This window comes from Centrocercus urophasianus, unplaced genomic scaffold (genome assembly GCF_019232065.1).
Source record: "Centrocercus urophasianus isolate 14NV4802_14NV808 unplaced genomic scaffold, USGS_Curo_1.0 seq_13, whole genome shotgun sequence".
NCBI classification, from domain to species: domain Eukaryota; kingdom Metazoa; phylum Chordata; class Aves; order Galliformes; family Phasianidae; genus Centrocercus; species Centrocercus urophasianus.
In genome coordinates, this window is record NW_024884475.1 from 24,986,033 (window position 1) to 25,003,724 (window position 17,692).

The 17,692-nt window shown below is 42.4% G+C and overlaps 1 protein-coding gene across 1 annotated transcript in view; it reads left to right on the top strand.

Annotated features, from left to right (window-relative positions):
• Window positions 1–17,692, top strand: part of KIT (KIT proto-oncogene, receptor tyrosine kinase) — a 51,696-nt gene that overhangs the window by 10,345 nt on the left and 23,659 nt on the right. Inside the window, exons 2-5 of the mRNA XM_042812059.1 lie at window positions 6,945–7,184; window positions 10,719–10,997; window positions 14,307–14,443; window positions 16,575–16,734. Of these exons, the coding sequence (XP_042667993.1) occupies window positions 6,945–7,184; window positions 10,719–10,997; window positions 14,307–14,443; window positions 16,575–16,734 (816 nt within the window). The remainder of the gene's footprint in view (window positions 1–6,944; window positions 7,185–10,718; window positions 10,998–14,306; window positions 14,444–16,574; window positions 16,735–17,692) is intronic.

The following is a 17,692-nucleotide window of genomic DNA, read 5'->3' on the forward strand; positions in this document are numbered from 1 at the left end:
TAGTGAAGCAGAACAAAACAAGTAAGCATATGATAGCATCTCTCCTTTGAAAAAATCTGGGAGATTTATATACACCAGAGTAAATTAAATTTGCTTCAGTGTGATTAACATGTAAGTTTTACACTTTGGTTTCTTTGGAGCATAAAATGAAAGGACAAAACAAATCTAATTGAAAAGGTCTTGAATTCAGCTTTAGAATAGCACGTGTCAAGAGTGGAGCAGCTTTCACAAGTAAGAAACAGAGTTGGGACAGCAGTACTCTTCAGTTAGGCCAACTGGTATTGCATAGAAAAAAATGGACAGCCTTGTCTGTGACTTCTGCATGTGAGTGTGAATTGCTTTTGCTTCAGCTTGTCTTTCAGACCTGCAGGAGACTTGTGTATCTGAAAACATACTCATTGTTGCAGCAGCACTGGGCATGCTGAAAGAGGATATTACCTCTCTGCAAGCCATGCCTTGCTGATATCCCTAGACCACTGCATCTTCGACAGTGCTACTACTTTAACTGATAAAGCCTATCTCTTGTTTCTGCTCTCTTGTGTTGTTGCAGATGAGAAACTGAAAAATGCGGTGAGTGAGGTCTGTGCGATATCCCTTGAAACAAAGTCAGTGCCCAGAAAGATCAGGCATGAAGAGAGTAGTGTAATTGCATCCAGGCTCTGCAATCTTACACAAAAGTCACTTTGTCCTTGAAGTTTAGATCCTCAGTGTGTTTGTCATGCAAAAACGTTAACTGGCACAGAAGTGAGGGCACTGTGTTCACTGGGAGATATTTGCACAACTTACGGGGGACGACCAGTGGCTGTAGAGGTTGTGGAGGGCCATGTGGGGAAGAGGCAGAAGGCTAAGCACCCCTATGCCCTTGCAGTGCCTCCAGCTGTGGGAAAGGCTTGGAGGAGGAATCTGCTCGTGTAGGATAGCAGTGAACACACTGGCAGGTCACTGCCCGTGTTCTGGGCTTGGCAGATCGGATGAGATGGGACATGGGTGGCAGTTGGGACCTGCCATCTCTGATTTCCTTTGTGTCCAGGAAGATCTGAGGGGTAGATATGGAGGATTGGGAGCAGAGGACCCCAAGCTAGGCCATACCTTGGCACACGTCGTGGTGGTGATTGGGACAGCTTGGTCCATGCAGGGCCACCACAAGCCCAGGGAGACTGGCTGAGTCCCCAGCTCAATGTGGTGGCTCCTTAGCCAACAACAAATATGGCAGTAGAAACATAAAGAGAGATCCTTATAGTTAGGCGTAGATATAGAGTGGCTGAACTGTGTTGTTGGGCTGTGAAGCCCAAGTCCTGGAAGGTGTTGGAAATAAATTTAAAGTGGAACGGAGTGGGGCAAGGCATGTTTGGTGGGTTTCTTGTGTTTTTTTTTTTTTTTTTTTGCTTGTTTTCTTTTTTTTTGATCTTTTTAATGTTTAGATAAGAGTTAAAAAGGAAGCAAGGACTAAGCTACTGGCCTAAGGTTATGGTAGAACTGGGAATAAAATCCACACTACCTGACTTTTCATCTTAATTCATGGCAGTCCGATGTCCTTTGTTGAGCAGCTGGAGACAATCTGCAGTCACTTATGAGCATGATGGAGTTGTGCACCTGATGTGACTTTCCCTGCTATAGCAGTTTTGTGGCTGAGGCCAAGAAAACTCCCAAATAAGCCACTTTTTCCAGGATGGTACACTCCTTAGCCAAAGCTTTTTTGTTTGCACATCCCTTAATTGTTACAGGAGCATTCTGCTGTCCTTAATCATATCCCTGCAATTTGACCTGAATTTCCTATCAGTATTATCTAGAGCTGTTTCATTTCTACCTCCTACAGCCTGGTTTTCCAGATGTTCTTTCTGTATGCCAAAGTCACTAGTGCTATACTCCCTCTCATTCCTCATTCTCCATCCATTTTTAGGACTTAGGAAGCTTCTTGTAATATATTCATATATTCCACTTCTTTTTTTCAGTTACACAGCCTGGTTCACAAGTGATCCCAGCACTATAATTTTCAACTCAAATTTGTTAGTTTATAAAGAAAAGCTGGCCATCAGAAGAAGTGACTTTTTCTAGTTGTAGGACACAGATTTAGAACTTCCAAAATGAGGGCTGTCCAACTCTGAGTTCTGCGATTTATTTTATGGGTAATTATTTTTACTTTGTAAATTATTAAGTGTTTGCTAGCATATTATAATTACCTGCTGGTTGCTCCTAAGGACAACTCCAGAGGACCATCTGGAACCCCTCTCTTGTGTTCTGGCTATGCAGCACATGGGGAGGGTTGTGTGTTTCATGGTGGGACCATGGCCAACAGCACAGTCATTTGCTCCCCCTAGCCCACAGGAGCCATGGAGGTAGGGGACAGAATGCCTAGCTTCTTCTTGTCCTGCACAGTCCCTGTGGTAAGGTGGGCTTCTCTGAGACTGGGGCACTCAGCTGAATAGTGGTATTGTAGTTTATGCACTGTTTCGAGATATAAGGTAATGAGAGAGTGGAGGCATGCCAGTATACATCCTCACTCTGTATCTGCCCCGCACCTGGAAATCTTCAGTTGAAACATAGCTGTGAGTTCCTTTATCTTTTTGCTTAGAGAGTTGGCAGTCCCACTGGTGACTGGCAAAGTCATTTCTTCCTTGGGTGAACATGGAGCGTCAGGAGGACAGCAGACTCCATGTCTCATCCCCAGCATATAGCCTGCGAGAGATCTGTAGTGCAATTTATTAGTATTACCATCATGGTTATATGTTTAAAATTGGTGTTACTGGAATGCAGAAGAGCAACAGTGAGCCTGAAGAGCACCCTTGTGCTTCAGGTGTGGTGCAAGTGGAGCAATCTTAGACTGAGCATTAGCAATCTGAGAAAGATCAAGAAATGGCAGATGGACATCTGTTCTGGGGATTAATACGTTGGATTACAAGTTGTTGGTTAAATTCCCTACTGCTACAGATTTCTGCTACTTAATTATTCCTCCAAACGGAAGATACAAAGTCATTCCCATCTTTCCAAGCACCTCTTTAATTCTCTTTTAAATATGGTCAATATTTAGGAACACAGCAATAAATGCATCTGATGGTCCTTCCTTTTGCCACCTTTTGTTCTTAACACTGTATTTGCTTTTTTTGAAGATACCTTGTTTTTGGAAGGTGACTTTGGACTGTGGAAATATTTTTGCAGAAAGCATAAATTTGTAAATTGTTTTGCAGAGAAAATGCAGGCTGCATAAAAAGGCTCATAAAATATTTTATTGAAATGTGTGTGGTCGCTTCGACTTTCACCAATTCCAGTGTGTGTCTATTTCTTGTGCCCCCAGACAGAGTTATGCTTTGCTTTGTTGTTTACAACCTGTAAAAACTACCCACCAACTTGCTTAGGTGGTCCTGGTAATGAAAGTTGGAAAATTTGAACTTTTAACCTGAATGGCGATCAATACTGAGGAAAAGAGTAGATAAAAGTCACAAATGTTACAGAAAGTATGAAATAATGTGTGGGTTTTTTTTAATCTTTCTGGCAAATATTATTTCTAGAATGCTTGTTTATATAGTTGTGAGTTTGTGTAGAGGATTAATGGACCTCATGTGGAAAATTTCTGGTGATGCTGGAAAAACAGGCACTGATGGACTGCCTGCCTGTAGGGTTGTAAGTAAATAGGTAAATCAGAGGGAGATGGGGAGAAAACAAGGACTTCCCCCAAAGCTTAGACCACAAAGGAATTAGACTGCAGTGGTCTGACCTTCCTTTGTTTCCTCGGATTTGTCAGGAAGAAGGGCAGTTACCTGAGCTGATCTCATCCAGTATGCACCTTAAGAACAACTAAAGCTGTGAGATAAGTGAATTAAGTCTGAACTACATAATCTTGTCCCAAGTAATTATCTGATTGTTCTGCTTGAGAGTCTGTTGTGGGCAGGGAAATTCTGAAATGAGCCCTAGAGAGTGTTTAAAGACAAGTGGTGATGTTTTTTGAGAAATATTTCTTTCAGACATGGATATCATGCATCAAGTCCAACTGTGCAATATTTTGCTACACATTAGCAGGGCATGAGGTCATGGTTACTGGTAGGATTAAAAAGCTGGTCTTCGGAAGGGACAGATTTGTTGCTGCGGCACACTTCGGCGTTTATGTCCATCACACTGATGCATGTAGTTTAGGCAGATCCACGCTGCTTTTGTAGGTTGGTTAAGACTTCGTTCTGTGCAGCACCTGCCTGTGGTCTGTCCCTTACCTCTGTGAACCTGTGAACTAAGTCTTACATTTCACCTCCATGCACCCTTGTGCTCTAAGGGGCAGTTGGTTTGGGAAGGAGGAAAGCCCCATATCTGGCTGCACAGCACACTGCACTACAGGCAGGTTGTGTGCAGACTGTTTGGAGCCTGCAGTCACTGCATGTTGTTAATCTGCTGTATAAATGCTCCTGGGAGAAGTGGAAGCAGAGGGAGCAGTTCAGCAAGCCAGGCTGGCTCAGTGTTTCCTCAGGGGCAAGTAAATGAGTTTACTCTCCATATAGTTCTCAGGTTCCTTAAATAAAGTTATCACTTGCTCCACCGAGTGTGCTTCTCCGCTGACACATGTGGGAGATGCAGAGGCTGCAGTGAGGTCTAGTGAGGGAGGATCACTCGCGTGCACAGATGTTTGGCTGCAATGATTCTGCTGCTGCAAGTGCATCTCTGTTCACATGGCCATGATGTCACTTTGAGATGGTAGTTGTTGACTGGGGAGTGTTGGGTGGAGATCTTGGTGGCCATCCCTGTGTTTTCTGAGAGACTTCCAGTGGGTTTTTCCCAGCTTATTTGATGAGTGGTGCTAGGAGTGGGTGATGGGCAGCCGCCATGAGTATCAACCCTGGTGCTTGTGAAGGATGGCTGCCTTTGCATGCTGTGAGGGTGAAGCATTGGTGTTTGCATCTCAGCTGCAGCATGAGGATGTTGTGCCAGAGAGGCCATACAGCACTGCACTTTGGCTGCTTTGCACAGCTTGTGTCATCTGTCACTGGAGTACCCAGCGCCCTGTGGGATACATCAGGGAAGTCATCAGGGAAGGGGATCCCCATGAAGCACATTAGCAGTGTTTCTTGAGACCTTCTAAGAGGTCGTTGCCCTCTGCCTTTTCAGATGCTGTGTGTTGCTGACTCTCATCTGAGGGGTTTGCAAACCAGAGGTCTTCATGCCTCTGTCTGCGTCAAGCTGCTCTGCTCAGAGCAGTGGGTTCTTCCTGCTTTCCTGCCTGCAAAGTCACTGCTGGCTCAGGACTGTTGCTCTGGAGGTACTGGACTTTCACACTCCTTGGTCTAGCTGCTGCAAAACGGCTGTATTTTGAGGTGGCAGATTTGAAATTAAAAGTGGTGGATTATTTTTACCTTTCTTTCTGACAATTATTATTTTTAAGATGCTTGTTTATACATTCAGTTGCAGAAACGTATATGCAGGATTAGTGGAAAATTTGTGGTGGTGCTGGAAAAATAACTGCCCGTTGGGTTGAGCAGTAATAAACAAATTTTAATCAGAAGAAGGTGAAGAGAGAATGAGAGAATGTGAACCCTCCAAAACCCAGACCATGAAGGAATTAGATTGTATTGGTCTGATCACACTTTGCTTCCCACTCTGTTCTGGCTACTGGGATTGCCAGGACGGGGGGCGATTCCTGAGCTGGTCTCAATGCAGTATGCACTCTTAAGAGCAACTAAAGCTGTGAGATAATTGAATTAAGTCTGGACAACATAATCTCATCCCAATTTATTATCTGATTGTTTTGCTTGAATATCTGTTGTCAACTGTGTAGGTAGGAAAATTCAGCCTCTGAAATGAGCTGTAGATAATGCTTTTGAATTCAGCTAGTATTTTCAGTGACTTAACTCTGCTACTAGATGGGGAGGTTGTACAGTTTTGCATAGTTGTGCTTCACATGAGAGGGACATTAGCTGTACTTATTGTAAACTAAGGGTCATTTGTAGGACTAAAGAGCTGCTCTTGAAGGAGAAAGGCTTGTTCATTAACACTACCTCAGTATTTGTTTACATCATTGTGACGTTTAGGCAGGTCCATGCCAGTAAGAATTTATCTGATTTTTCAGCTATGAACTCTGTTTTGTACGTTCACTGACCCTTTCCTATCAGGGTATGCTAACACAGCAAACTCCTTTTTGATGGATCTAAATAATGGAGCCAAGAGAAGCCTGAAAGTGCTTCTTTCTCCAGGTACACATTGTAATCTGGGAGGTGATTGGGAGCTGTGAGTTGAGGCTGCTAGTTTTACACAGATTTATTTCCGGAGAACTTTTATAAAGTTGTGTTACTGTATATTCAGAGAAAGACATGCTAAGAGCTCACAGCTGTGATGGCTGGGAGTTTGGTGCCTCAGTCACAGTAATTCAGTAGTGTTGGTATGGAACACTAATGAAGGAAATTTTGCATGGTTCGTTTGTTTGTTTGTTTGTCTGTTTAATAAATGACAAATCACTACCTCCACAAAAGAAATAAGCAAGTGTGGAAAGTATGTGACAGTGCCTTCGTTGAAGTGGACATTTCTAATTGAGTGGAGCTTCTGAGTGCGTGAGGGAGCAGCTAGAAATGATAACTGTTGAGCAAGGAAAGTTTAGTTCTTGGCAACATACTGAGTAAATGACAAAGAATGATTAAAAGTGCTGCCATGTAGAATCAGGCTCATATGTTCTTGAATTTAATTTTTAAATAGCTTGGGTCTGTTCCCATTCAGAAGCCAAACCATTGCAGAAACCGATACATAGTTTTTTAAAGACCACTTTCCATCTGCAGCGGTTATTCAGTGTGTGTGCAGAAGGTCATACAATGCAAAAGGAGTCTGTAGAATTGTACGGAATACCCTTGGAGTTTATTATTTTTAAAAATCAACTTCAAATATTAACTGTGTGTATATAAATGGCAATTTCATTGCAGGAAAAAAAAAACAGAAAGCATTGTGTTGACAGACATTTTCTGCTTTTGTTTTTTTAGGTGGTTCAGTGCCTCATGAAGAATCCTCACTGGTTGTGAATAAGGGGGAGGAATTAAGGCTGAAGTGCAATGAGGAAGGACCCGTGACTTGGAATTTCCAGAACTCGGATCCATCGGCAAAAACAAGGATTTCCAATGAGAAAGAGTGGCACACCAAAAATGCTACGATCAGAGACATAGGCAGATATGAGTGCAAAAGCAAAGGGAGCATTGTGAACTCTTTTTATGTTTTTGTTAAAGGTAGATATTAATGAATTATTTTTGCTTCTCCCACCCTTTCTCATTTCCAAAGTAACAGGACAATAAATGCTGGAAGAGGAAATGAATTTGAGGCACAGGGAGAGAACACAGTCTGATACGAGAAAACTTCTTCCCTGTCCAGCAGACAAAAAAGTCATTGCTTGCAGTGGCTTTTTCATTGGTTCAAAGTTCTGGAGGAGTTTTGTTTTACATTACTGTTGTTTTGTGGTGAGATACAATACCAGAGCTCTTGGTCGAGAAGCCAGCCAAGTGACCTAAGTCAGTTGTGTATGTCAGTTGTACTGTGAGGAAACAAGCAGTGTGTATGGAAATGTCTTTTTTAATTCCATGCTATCCATCAATATAGAGTCATGTGAGGTTTGGCCCCAGGCTTTTGATTTATTGAGGCAGCTAAGAGATTCGGCTTTTTGAGGCTGCACTCTCAGGGTTAAGCCAGCAGGTAACAAATAATACCTCTGCCTCTAGCTCCTGATCTACCTTATGTCTGCTCAGAAACATCTTGGGGAAAAATGCCTCTGCTCTGATGCGCTTTCGCCATCCTTTATTACCCTTCCTTTTTGTCCAGCATTTTATTCAGGTTTCTTCTGCGCTTTTGTTGGCTCTTGATCTGTGACTTCATGAGCTGTCCTCAAGCTGCCAATTTACTGACAGCTCGGCATTCCTGGCATTCTCTTTTCATGGCTTCCCTTTTTCTTTCTAAGGAAGACAGTTGTTTTGTATCTGCTTGACCTATCTCTGGAAATGTTGAGGGAAAGAAGTTCTACAGCTTCCACCTGCTCAGAGATAGCATTCCTCATCCAACAGTGTTCACCTCAGAGAGCTTCCCTTGAAACCTGCCAGTCCTTTAGGAATTCCTGCAAGGCTGTTCTTCAAGGCAGGGAGATGCAAGCACAGCATGGAGAAGAGTGTCTTCTCAAGGAGAGATATCTGACATACTGAGCATACAACTTACACAACTGCATAGCCCCTGAGTTGTCCAAATAACCATGCAGCTACCATGGATGATTTTTCTTGACCTTTTGTGTTTCTCTTAGACTATGACCAAAGGAAATCTGGCGTATATTTTACCCATACATGACATATGTTGTTGACTTTATCTTCCATGACTGCTTTATGAAGGTCATGGTAATTATACCAGACAGCTGTGATCATAGATACATTTGTGTCTTCCATTATGCCAGTGACTCCTTCACCTTAGCATAGCAGGCAGCCCTCCCACTGAGCATGATTACCAAAGCATCAGAGAAGCTGTGTAGTCCTCATGCAATTTGTTGTTAACTTCTTTGTCTTCATGGTGTGAAAAATGTTCAAGCTTCACTTTGTCAGGTTCTTGACAGTAAATAGGATGGCCATTGTAGTGGTGGTTCAGTGACATCTCAGGACACCTTGAAAGTGGTGCCATGAGCTCAGATACTTGTGAGGCTCTATAAGTACCCCATATGTTTTGTGCTTGTGAAGCTGAAAATGAAGAGAAAACAGGACCAAGAGTAAAGCTCTAGAAGGAGATCCTTCTAAAGCTCTAGAAGGAGAGCCTCAGTCCTGCACAGCTCCAAGTGACATGGAAGATGGTGGCAGGTCTTTATCTCATATGCTGATCTAGATCTACTTGATCACAAGGATGATACAGTGTTGACAGACTGTAGGCACATACCTCTTTCACCTCTCTGCTTCGGCAGAAAGTGGCTATATTGCATCTACAGAAGCAGCTTGTGTCCCTGTCCAAGTAAGTTCAGTGAAGATCCAGTTAGTTAAACACTTTCATAAGAGATCAGGTCATCTATTCTTGATTTCAGATCTTTTCAGACATGGGCAATGTCTTACATGAGAAATGTGTAAGCACTTCCACATCTTGTGCTGGAAATCTGAGGTAAGCAAAGAAGGCACACACGTCCCAAAGTATGCTTTGGGTGGTAAGCTGTGAAGAAGAGAACATGAATACGAGCAGCCTTATTTATGCCAGGATTCCCTATGGAGAATCCTTTCATGTCTTCTGAATGTGAGATTTCCCTTCCGGGAGTAGATAGAAGATGGAAAGAGAACTTCTCAATGAATCTGCTTAACCCCACAAAGCCTTTTCTGAAGTTCCAGCTGTCTTTGTTGCAGTGTTCTGTGTTCAGGAACACCTGTTTTTTTTCCCCTAGGTAGCCATGCTTTCCATAGAGTGAAGATATCTTGGCTCTGTACTGGGAAGGAAGTGGACTCCGAAGAAAGCAATCAGTTATGTCTCTGTGAGGAGGGACATCTAGAAGAACCTTCTAGTCCATAGTCCACAAGCTTAGGAGTTACAGCTATTCACAGCTTGTTGCTGTGTAACCCAGAGTGCAGAGCGTGACACTTCAGATCTGCTCAGACAGGCTTTATGTTTCCATTTCTGTTTGTGGTGTCAGTTCTCTAGCTCTAGACTAATGCTTCAAAGATTGTAGTTTGTGCATTCTTCCAATATCAAAAGAGGCTAAATCTATATCCTCATTCTCCTAGAAAACAGCGTTTGTAGTTAACGAACTTTACCTAAACACAGTGTGCTTTGTGTTCAACCTGATACTTCTTGTCTCAAACCAGATTCATATTGTTTGTCATCTGAACTCGCTTCTCTAAGTCTTCTCAGTTAAATCATGGCCTGTTTGATCTGTAGCCACTCAAGATGTGCAAGCCCAGTTTTGTAAAAACAAAATCTTTTTCCTCTGTTTCTACAATTCTAATTCATGCTATCTTGTAGGGAGGGCAGATGAGAGCTGAAATATGCTTTTACAGAGTGTTTGTAGTCTCATCATCCTTTTTTGTTGTGTTTGCTATTAATGGTCAGGTTGTTAGCATCTCAAGGTCATCAGCTATGTGGTTGGCCAAGATGAAATGTTGCAGAGAAGTTATCTCGGGAAGAATTACCTGACGGTTTTTCAGTCAGATATGCTGTTTGTATGTCTTCTGTAGATTCTTCTACAGAGGCTAAAAATACCCCTGGTTTAGGGAGGAGGGAGAGAGAAATTGTTTGGTGCTTCCTCTGGTAGCAGTGTGTGTTGATTTAGATTATGTATTTTACAGAAGTGAAAACCGTAATTTTGGTGTTTTTCAACTTCCATTTGCTCATAAATTTCTTTGGAATCCTCTTGTGGGCATGAAACTTTACAGCTCTGCCACAAGCTAAAAGCAAATTACTTTTAATGGTCTGTGAAAATCTGTTTACTGTTGGTGAGGGTGGACGGTGGGGGTTTGGAGCTAAACAAGGCAAAAAAAAAAAAAAATTTCCATCTGCAAACAAAGAAGCAGTGGGATTATTTTTAGTGCACATTATTCTTTAGCGTGTCTGGTACTGAATGCTACTGCACATCTCCTGTTGTGCTGCTCTTTTAAGACAAAAGCTAATGTCTCTTAGGAAACTTGAATTAGGTAATACTGAGTTTTATTAGCTGAATGTAAAACTTTCTTTGAAGAAAGTGCCCAGTTGCAGTGTTAGCATGATCAGAAATATCCTCTACGGTGTCAGCTTTTCTAACAGGTCTTTGTGTTTCCTCACAGATCCAAATGTGCTCTTCCTTGTTGATTCTCTGATCTATGGGAAAGAAGACAGTGACATCCTGCTGGTGTGCCCACTAACAGATCCAGATGTTTTAAATTTCACCCTGAGAAAATGTGACGGCAAACCTCTCCCCAAAAACATGACATTCATTCCCAATCCACAGAAGGGTATCATTATAAAGAATGTACAGAGGTCATTCAAGGGCTGCTACCAGTGCTTGGCAAAGCATAATGGAGTTGAGAAAATATCAGAACACATTTTCCTGAATGTGAGACCAGGTAACACTGGAGATTTTAGTTCTTGTAGAGCGCCTGATTTTCACTTTCCCTTAGGACCTGCAGGGAGGTGCTCTGATGAGAAACTTCCCCTTGTGTACTGACTTTCCCATGGGTGGCAATTCTTCTGGGGACGTATGGAGTCTTCTACTCAAGGCCTAATATGCTTCTGCACCAAGTGATGGCTTTGTGGCATGTCTGACTGCTACAGGCAGCAGCTGTGTGAGCTGTGTGTTGTCTTGTGAGGCTTGGGTTGTAGCTGTTCTGAGCATTTTGTTTGGCTACAGTCACTTCTATCTTATGTTTAAAGTGATTTCCAGGTGTTCTTTTCACCGTTTAAGAAATGTGGGTTGTTCTGTTTAACTTGGAGGACAAACCAGTGCCCTGAGGTTTGAACAGGCTTGTGCAGACAAAGTGGAGTTGTGTATGCCTGACTCACATGTCTGTTGCCCACAAGTGACAGCATGAAGAACCTGATGACACTGAAGAGGGAGATTCAGCAGAGGCAGAGCTTGAGGGAACAGAGGGACGTTGTTTATCTCCATCTTCATGGTCATGACAGCAACCGTGCTCCCAGATCATGGGTGGATCATGTTGGCTGCTAGATGTACCACTGCCCTCTGCAAACCTGTAGATTAAGCCTTACATTTCATCTTTGCACATCCTGGGACAGGGGGTTTGGAAGGAGGAATCCCTGTGCTTCGCTGCACGGTGTGTTGCAGATAGGCTTTGTGTTTTGGAGCTTGCGATCACTCTATGTGTTTTTCATCTACTGTGTAAATACTCCCAGGGGAAGCAGAGGGAGTGGTTCAGTAAGCCAGGCTGGATCAACTACATGAGTTTACTCTCCATATAGTTCTTGAGCTCCTTAAATAAAGTTATCACTTGCTTCAGCTGAGAATGCATCTTTGTTGACATGTGTGGGAGATGCAGAGACTGCAGTGAGGTCTGGTGAGGGAGCATTGCTTGTGTGCACAGACGTTTGCTGTGCTGCTTCTACTGCTGCAAGTGCATTTCTGTTCACATGGCCATGGTGTCACATTGAGATGGTAGTTGTTGAATGGGGAGTGTTGAGTGGAGATCCTGGTGGCCATCTCTGTGTTTTCTGAGAGGCTTCCAGTGGGTTTCTCCCAGCTCATTTGATGAGTGGTGCTAGGAGTGGGTGATGGGCAGCCACCATGAGTATCAACCCTGGTGCTTGTGAATGAGGGCTGTCCTTCCAGCAGTGAGAGGAGGGGACATGGAGTTGTTTGCTTCATGGCTGTGGTGGTTTGACCTGCTTGGACCTGTGTTCTTCAGCTGTGGGGTGGGCAGTGGGGGCTGTCTGAAGCCTGCATGTTGATATGGCAAATTGAAGAAGCCTTTTTCCTGGTTATTTGGAAATGAATACTGAGAATTTTAATGGATTTTAATGACTAATAAAATATTTTAATTAAAGAGAACAAAAGTTTAATCTGTGCAGGCATCTCTGGCATTCTCCTTTGACTTAAAAAAGTCAGGTCCGTTCTTGCTCTCTCTGGTGTTTGTTCTGTAACAAGTTTTTTTTCTGTTTTTTCAGGGGTGGCCAAAGAAAGAAACTGCTTAGCAGTTGATTGACACAATTGACATGTCTCTGACATGGTAGAATGCAAGTTGTCCTATTGGTATATTTCACTTCTATGGGCTAGAGGCCTGTACTTTCTGGAACTAGTGGTGACTTCAGACAGCAGTGTGCTGGCTTGGCATCTGTTGCTGGCAGCCATCTGATGGTGCACAGCAGTAGGTGGCCTGCAGGACCCAGGCACTGTGTTCCCCTTCTGGGAAGAAGTGTTTACTGAATGGAAGCATCTGCTGGAGGCCACCAGCAGCAAAACAGTGCCATGGTGTTGTCATCCTCACTGTTGTCGTTATTGTGCTGTAATGCCAAATCCACAACAGTGAGAAGTCCCACTTTATTCTTAACTAAAGTTTTCACTTTTAATAGTCAGTACTTTTGTAGTCATAACCATGACACTTAAATCCCCCAGCCTGAGCTTCTGGTGCTGAATGACAGGAGAGGGGCCCATGAAGCAGGGAACTGTGCTGCGTACTCAGACATATGCTGCCCTGTTACTCGACACAGGGAGTGCTTACGTCTAGCCCTTTTCTAAACAATGAGGGGCTTTATGGCTTTTTTTTTTTTGGTCCTTAGATGTTGCTGGCGGGTGAGAACACAGCATGCATTCTGCACTGGCTTCCTCATGTCCCTTGGATACTGCTGGGGGGTGATTTTTATTTGGGCATTTATATCTCAAGAGAGCAAACATGGTTCTTTGTTCCCTCCCATAACTGCTTGCAGCAATACGAGGAAAACATTATTGTTAAAACATGAATAGATGCAAAACATGGCATTTTTCTAGGTTTTATATAATTTATTTAATACAACTACAAAGTCTGTGTCGGAGGCAGGAAGAGAGTCTGGAATGCCTTATCTGATACATTGCAGTCACAATTTAAAAGTGAGTCTTCCTGCATAAAAGCCACAGTGAGAAGTTCACTTCTACCAGCACAAGCCTGGAGTCTCACAAGTGAGAAAAACTTAAAGTATTAAGAAAAGTAAATTGTGTAAGATCCAAAGAGGTAATGAGCTTTGCTGGGTAAGAGACACGTAGTCCTCAAGTGTACTTGAGTTATGACTGGGGTATAGCTAGCCCACAGGGCTGTAGATCTGGGACATTTTCCTGAAAAGACCCAGGTTGTGTAAGCACCTACCTTTCAGGTGACTGAGGTGTCAGTGACCATGGCTCTAGACACCCCTGCTTCTGTGAATGGTCATTGTGAGCACAGGTCATGGTGCTGTCAGAGGCAGGTGTGCTGAAAGCCTCGAGCTGCATGTGCCCTGCCTGGGGACGGAAGCTTCCAAGCAGGTCTACCAGGTGCTTGCTACGGACCTGGCAGACAGTGCTTTGTGTCAGCTGCTCTATTTTATATTTCAAAGCTGCAGTTAGTATAAAGCTGTGGTTTTTCAGTGACTGATCTTCACTGCGTTTTTAGAGTACAACATTTTAATTGCTGTCAAGGAATGAGTGTCTCACTGATGGTTCAACATTTTCAAGTTTATCATGCAAGCTACTAAGCTCTAACAAGTATTACCTAATTTTAAATTTAATTTGAAGGGAGATTGAAGCAGAAATGTGCTTGTTGTGAAGAAACAAGTGTGTAATATGTTAAAGAAATTTGAATGTCTCTTGGAGGCCTGAAATTTTATTGGAAAGTTAATGACTGTTGATTTTTATCCCCCCTTGGAAACTCTGAAGCTAATGAAAAGTAATGCACTTCTAAATTGTTTTCCAGTTCACAAAGCTCTTCCAGTCATTACCTTATCCAAAAGCTATGAGCTTCTCAAAGAAGGGGAAGAATTTGAAGTTACATGCATAATCATGGATGTGGATAGCAGTGTACAAGCTAATTGGATTTCTTACAAAAGTGGGGTGAGTGCCTTTAGCCACATCTTGTATGCTTCAGTGCAGTACACAAACTGTGAATGTTCACGTGCTTGCCTTGCATCACTGGCATGTGGTGGATTTGGATTTGCTGCCTTCCCAAAGGGACACATTCTACAGACTGGTGAGTGTTCAGTGACCCTTCCATGCCCATATGGGCCTTCAGGATCACTGAGCATGGTTACAGGGCTACCATCAGCACTGGCTTATCTTCACAAACAGAAGCTAAAGTTTGGCTCTTCAATGTGAAGTTTAGGTGACCTCTGTTGGGCTGCCTAAATACGGAAGCACGGAGTGCCTACACATCACATTGCAATCAATGGGAGCTGCAAATATTAACACATGGACTGCAGATTACATATTCTAGTCGTTATCATTAACAGTAAAATACCTGCTAATTAGCATGGGATTGTATGTGACAGGAATAGTAGTAAGCAGTCACAGGAATGATTAATTCATTTAAATTATATGGTGTGCCTCACTAATTAGGAAAGTCCTGAAAAATGAACTACTGAACTGCCTGTAGTGATCACTGAAGTTGCTGCTGACATGATGGAATTAAATTATTGACAACTTAAATATGCCAGAGAGTTGGCTGCTGGCAGCACAGCTCTGCTGAAGACTGTCAACAGTGAGGTCCCCTCCCCTGGTCACCTTGATGCTTGAAACACAGGGCTGGGTTTCGAAAAACTATCTGTAAGAGAGGGCCCAGGAATCCACAGGCACTGGTTTGTGCTTAAGGGCACCTGCTACTCTTCTGGCTATACCCCAAAATTTAAATGAATTAAAAGCCCTTGTGAAGACCTGTTGGTAACTCCTGCCATATATGTTCCCATGCTAATTGGCTGGACCTTTACTGTTAATACCAGTAACTAGAATACATCATTTTCATTCTACATGTGCATGAAAAAAAAAAAAAAAAAAGGGCTTCTATGATTGTGTGGTGTTTGGATAAATAGCACAATCTCAGGCAAATAGCAAAATATGAGTCTCATTCCCTGGGGCCACATATCTGGCACAGCTTCTCTCACTAAGTGCTTGTGGCTCTAGAAATCCCATCACCCAGCTCCGAGGGCTAGGGGAGCACTAAGTGAACCAAAGGTAGCGTGGGACCTGCAGATGGGGCTTCTGGTTCTGTGCCAAGGTCAACCACAAGTCTTTCATTTGAGGACTGCGCTTCTTTTCTTGCTCCTCCCTCCACCTTTTTGTGTTAGAATGTGTTGAAACTGGAGTCTTACCTTAAGTTTTCATGCTTTTTCATTTTATGAGTAAAAGCCATGAAGAAAATATTTTTGGCTAAAAAAAGTTTGACCTTTCTGTTCCTTCTGGTAAATAACAGGGGATGCTATTGTTTAAATACTGACTCATCACATTAAATTTGGTACAGAAACAGAATACATAAAATTCATGTATGAAGAATCTTTCCTGAATAGGTTAAAGGAAAGAAATTGAAAGGAGTTATCACCACTTTTGAAAACTGGGGACTTGCTGTAAGCGAACACTTCCACACAGAACAGATTTCTATTGGTGGTTCGTATAGCTCAGAAAGAATCAAAACTGCATAGAGAAAATAAAACCCAAACCATACTATGTGATTCTGTGATTTGTTTGTACAAATAAAACCTTCTGTCAGTTCCTCACCTTCATCGTCATTAAAAGTCCAGCTAGGGCGAGCTGGATTTGGCTTGGGCATGACACCCTTTTCTTCACAGGACTGAAATATTTAAAGAAAACAGGCTTTCAGCTCTGTGTTTTGGGCTGGCCTCTCTCAGGTGGGTTCTCCAGGTCTTTGTGGGACTGGAAGCACTCTGTCTTGAAATATCAAATGGAAAAGCAGTGAAGTGCAACATAAGTGTGCCCTAGAGTGGGGTTTGCGGATGGGAAGAATGAGGGGAAGGGGTAGAACTTGGGAAAGGACATTGTCTCTCAAAGACAGCTGATCACACGCTTGTTTTGCATGGAGAGATTCTAGTGACAGGTTTGTCGTGATGGCTTATTATTCTGGTTTAAAGTTATGAATATTAATATAGTGAAGTCATAATTAGTTCTATTTTTAATTTATTGAGGAAAGATGCTGCATACACAGTGTTTTAGATGTTAATTGTTTTTTTACCGACAGATTGTTACAAGCAAAAGCAGAAATGTGGGTGATTATGGATACGAAAGGAAATTAACATTGAACATCCGTTCAGTGGGAGTTAATGATTCTGGAGAATTCACTTGCCAAGCAGAGAACCCTTTTGGAAAAACCAATGCCACGGTAACCTTGAAAGCACTAGGTAAATAGTTCCTGTAGAAATCTTAACATTTCTAATTGTGGAAGGTGGAAAATGAAGATGCTGAGTATCTTTTCCTTCCTTTTCTCTTCTTTTCTCCAATCCTGAATGTTTAAGTTACTTCATTAAAAGGTTAATGCAGACTTGGTGCCATATGGGGGTTGTTCAGGAAGGGCTATGGAGTGTGCAGCTACTTTAATTTCTGCAGCCCTGTGCATGTTATTGGATTGTGATTTTAGAACAACCACCCAACAGTGTACCCATCTCTCTGTTTTTTTCTTTCCTGGTTTAATTTAAAATTTAATCCAGTCTTAATGAAGCAAGTAATTTACCTTTGCCTACTACTTTTCCTACGCTTTAGTAATTTGGCAGCACAAATACAAAGCATATCTTCAGTACCTGCCTTCCAAGCATGGGAAATTTCACTGACACTGGCATGTCAATGTTTCTTTAATTCAGGAGGAGGTATATACGTATTTTATTTAAAATTATGCTGTGGGGAACATTTAAGTGTGTATAGGTAGCATGAAATGTCTCTGGAGTTCACCACCATGGTAAATCCAGCATCCATCACTTCCCTCGGTGTGGGGATCATATCCCTTAATAGTGAGCAAACTCCTCTCATTGTTTAATAGTGTGAGTTAGACCTCTGCTGCTGTGTATTAGCTCATATGATATACAGTGCCATTCAAATTTTAAAGCTGCCAAAAAATACTAACTTGATCGACTAGTTAAGGATATATGCTTGACAATTCTGACCTAGTCTGTGTAGTGGGTTAAAATAGTTTCAGTTCCTTAAGGTCAAGACAACCAAGGGCAACTGAGACTGTAGCTGTGTGCCATGCCTTGTATTCTCTTCCTTAGTAAATCTATTTTTCTGGAGACAAATACCCCCATAACATTGCTTGATTTGCTTTCCCAAGTAGTCTAAAGAAAATAGAAGCACTTGACTTCTGTGGAT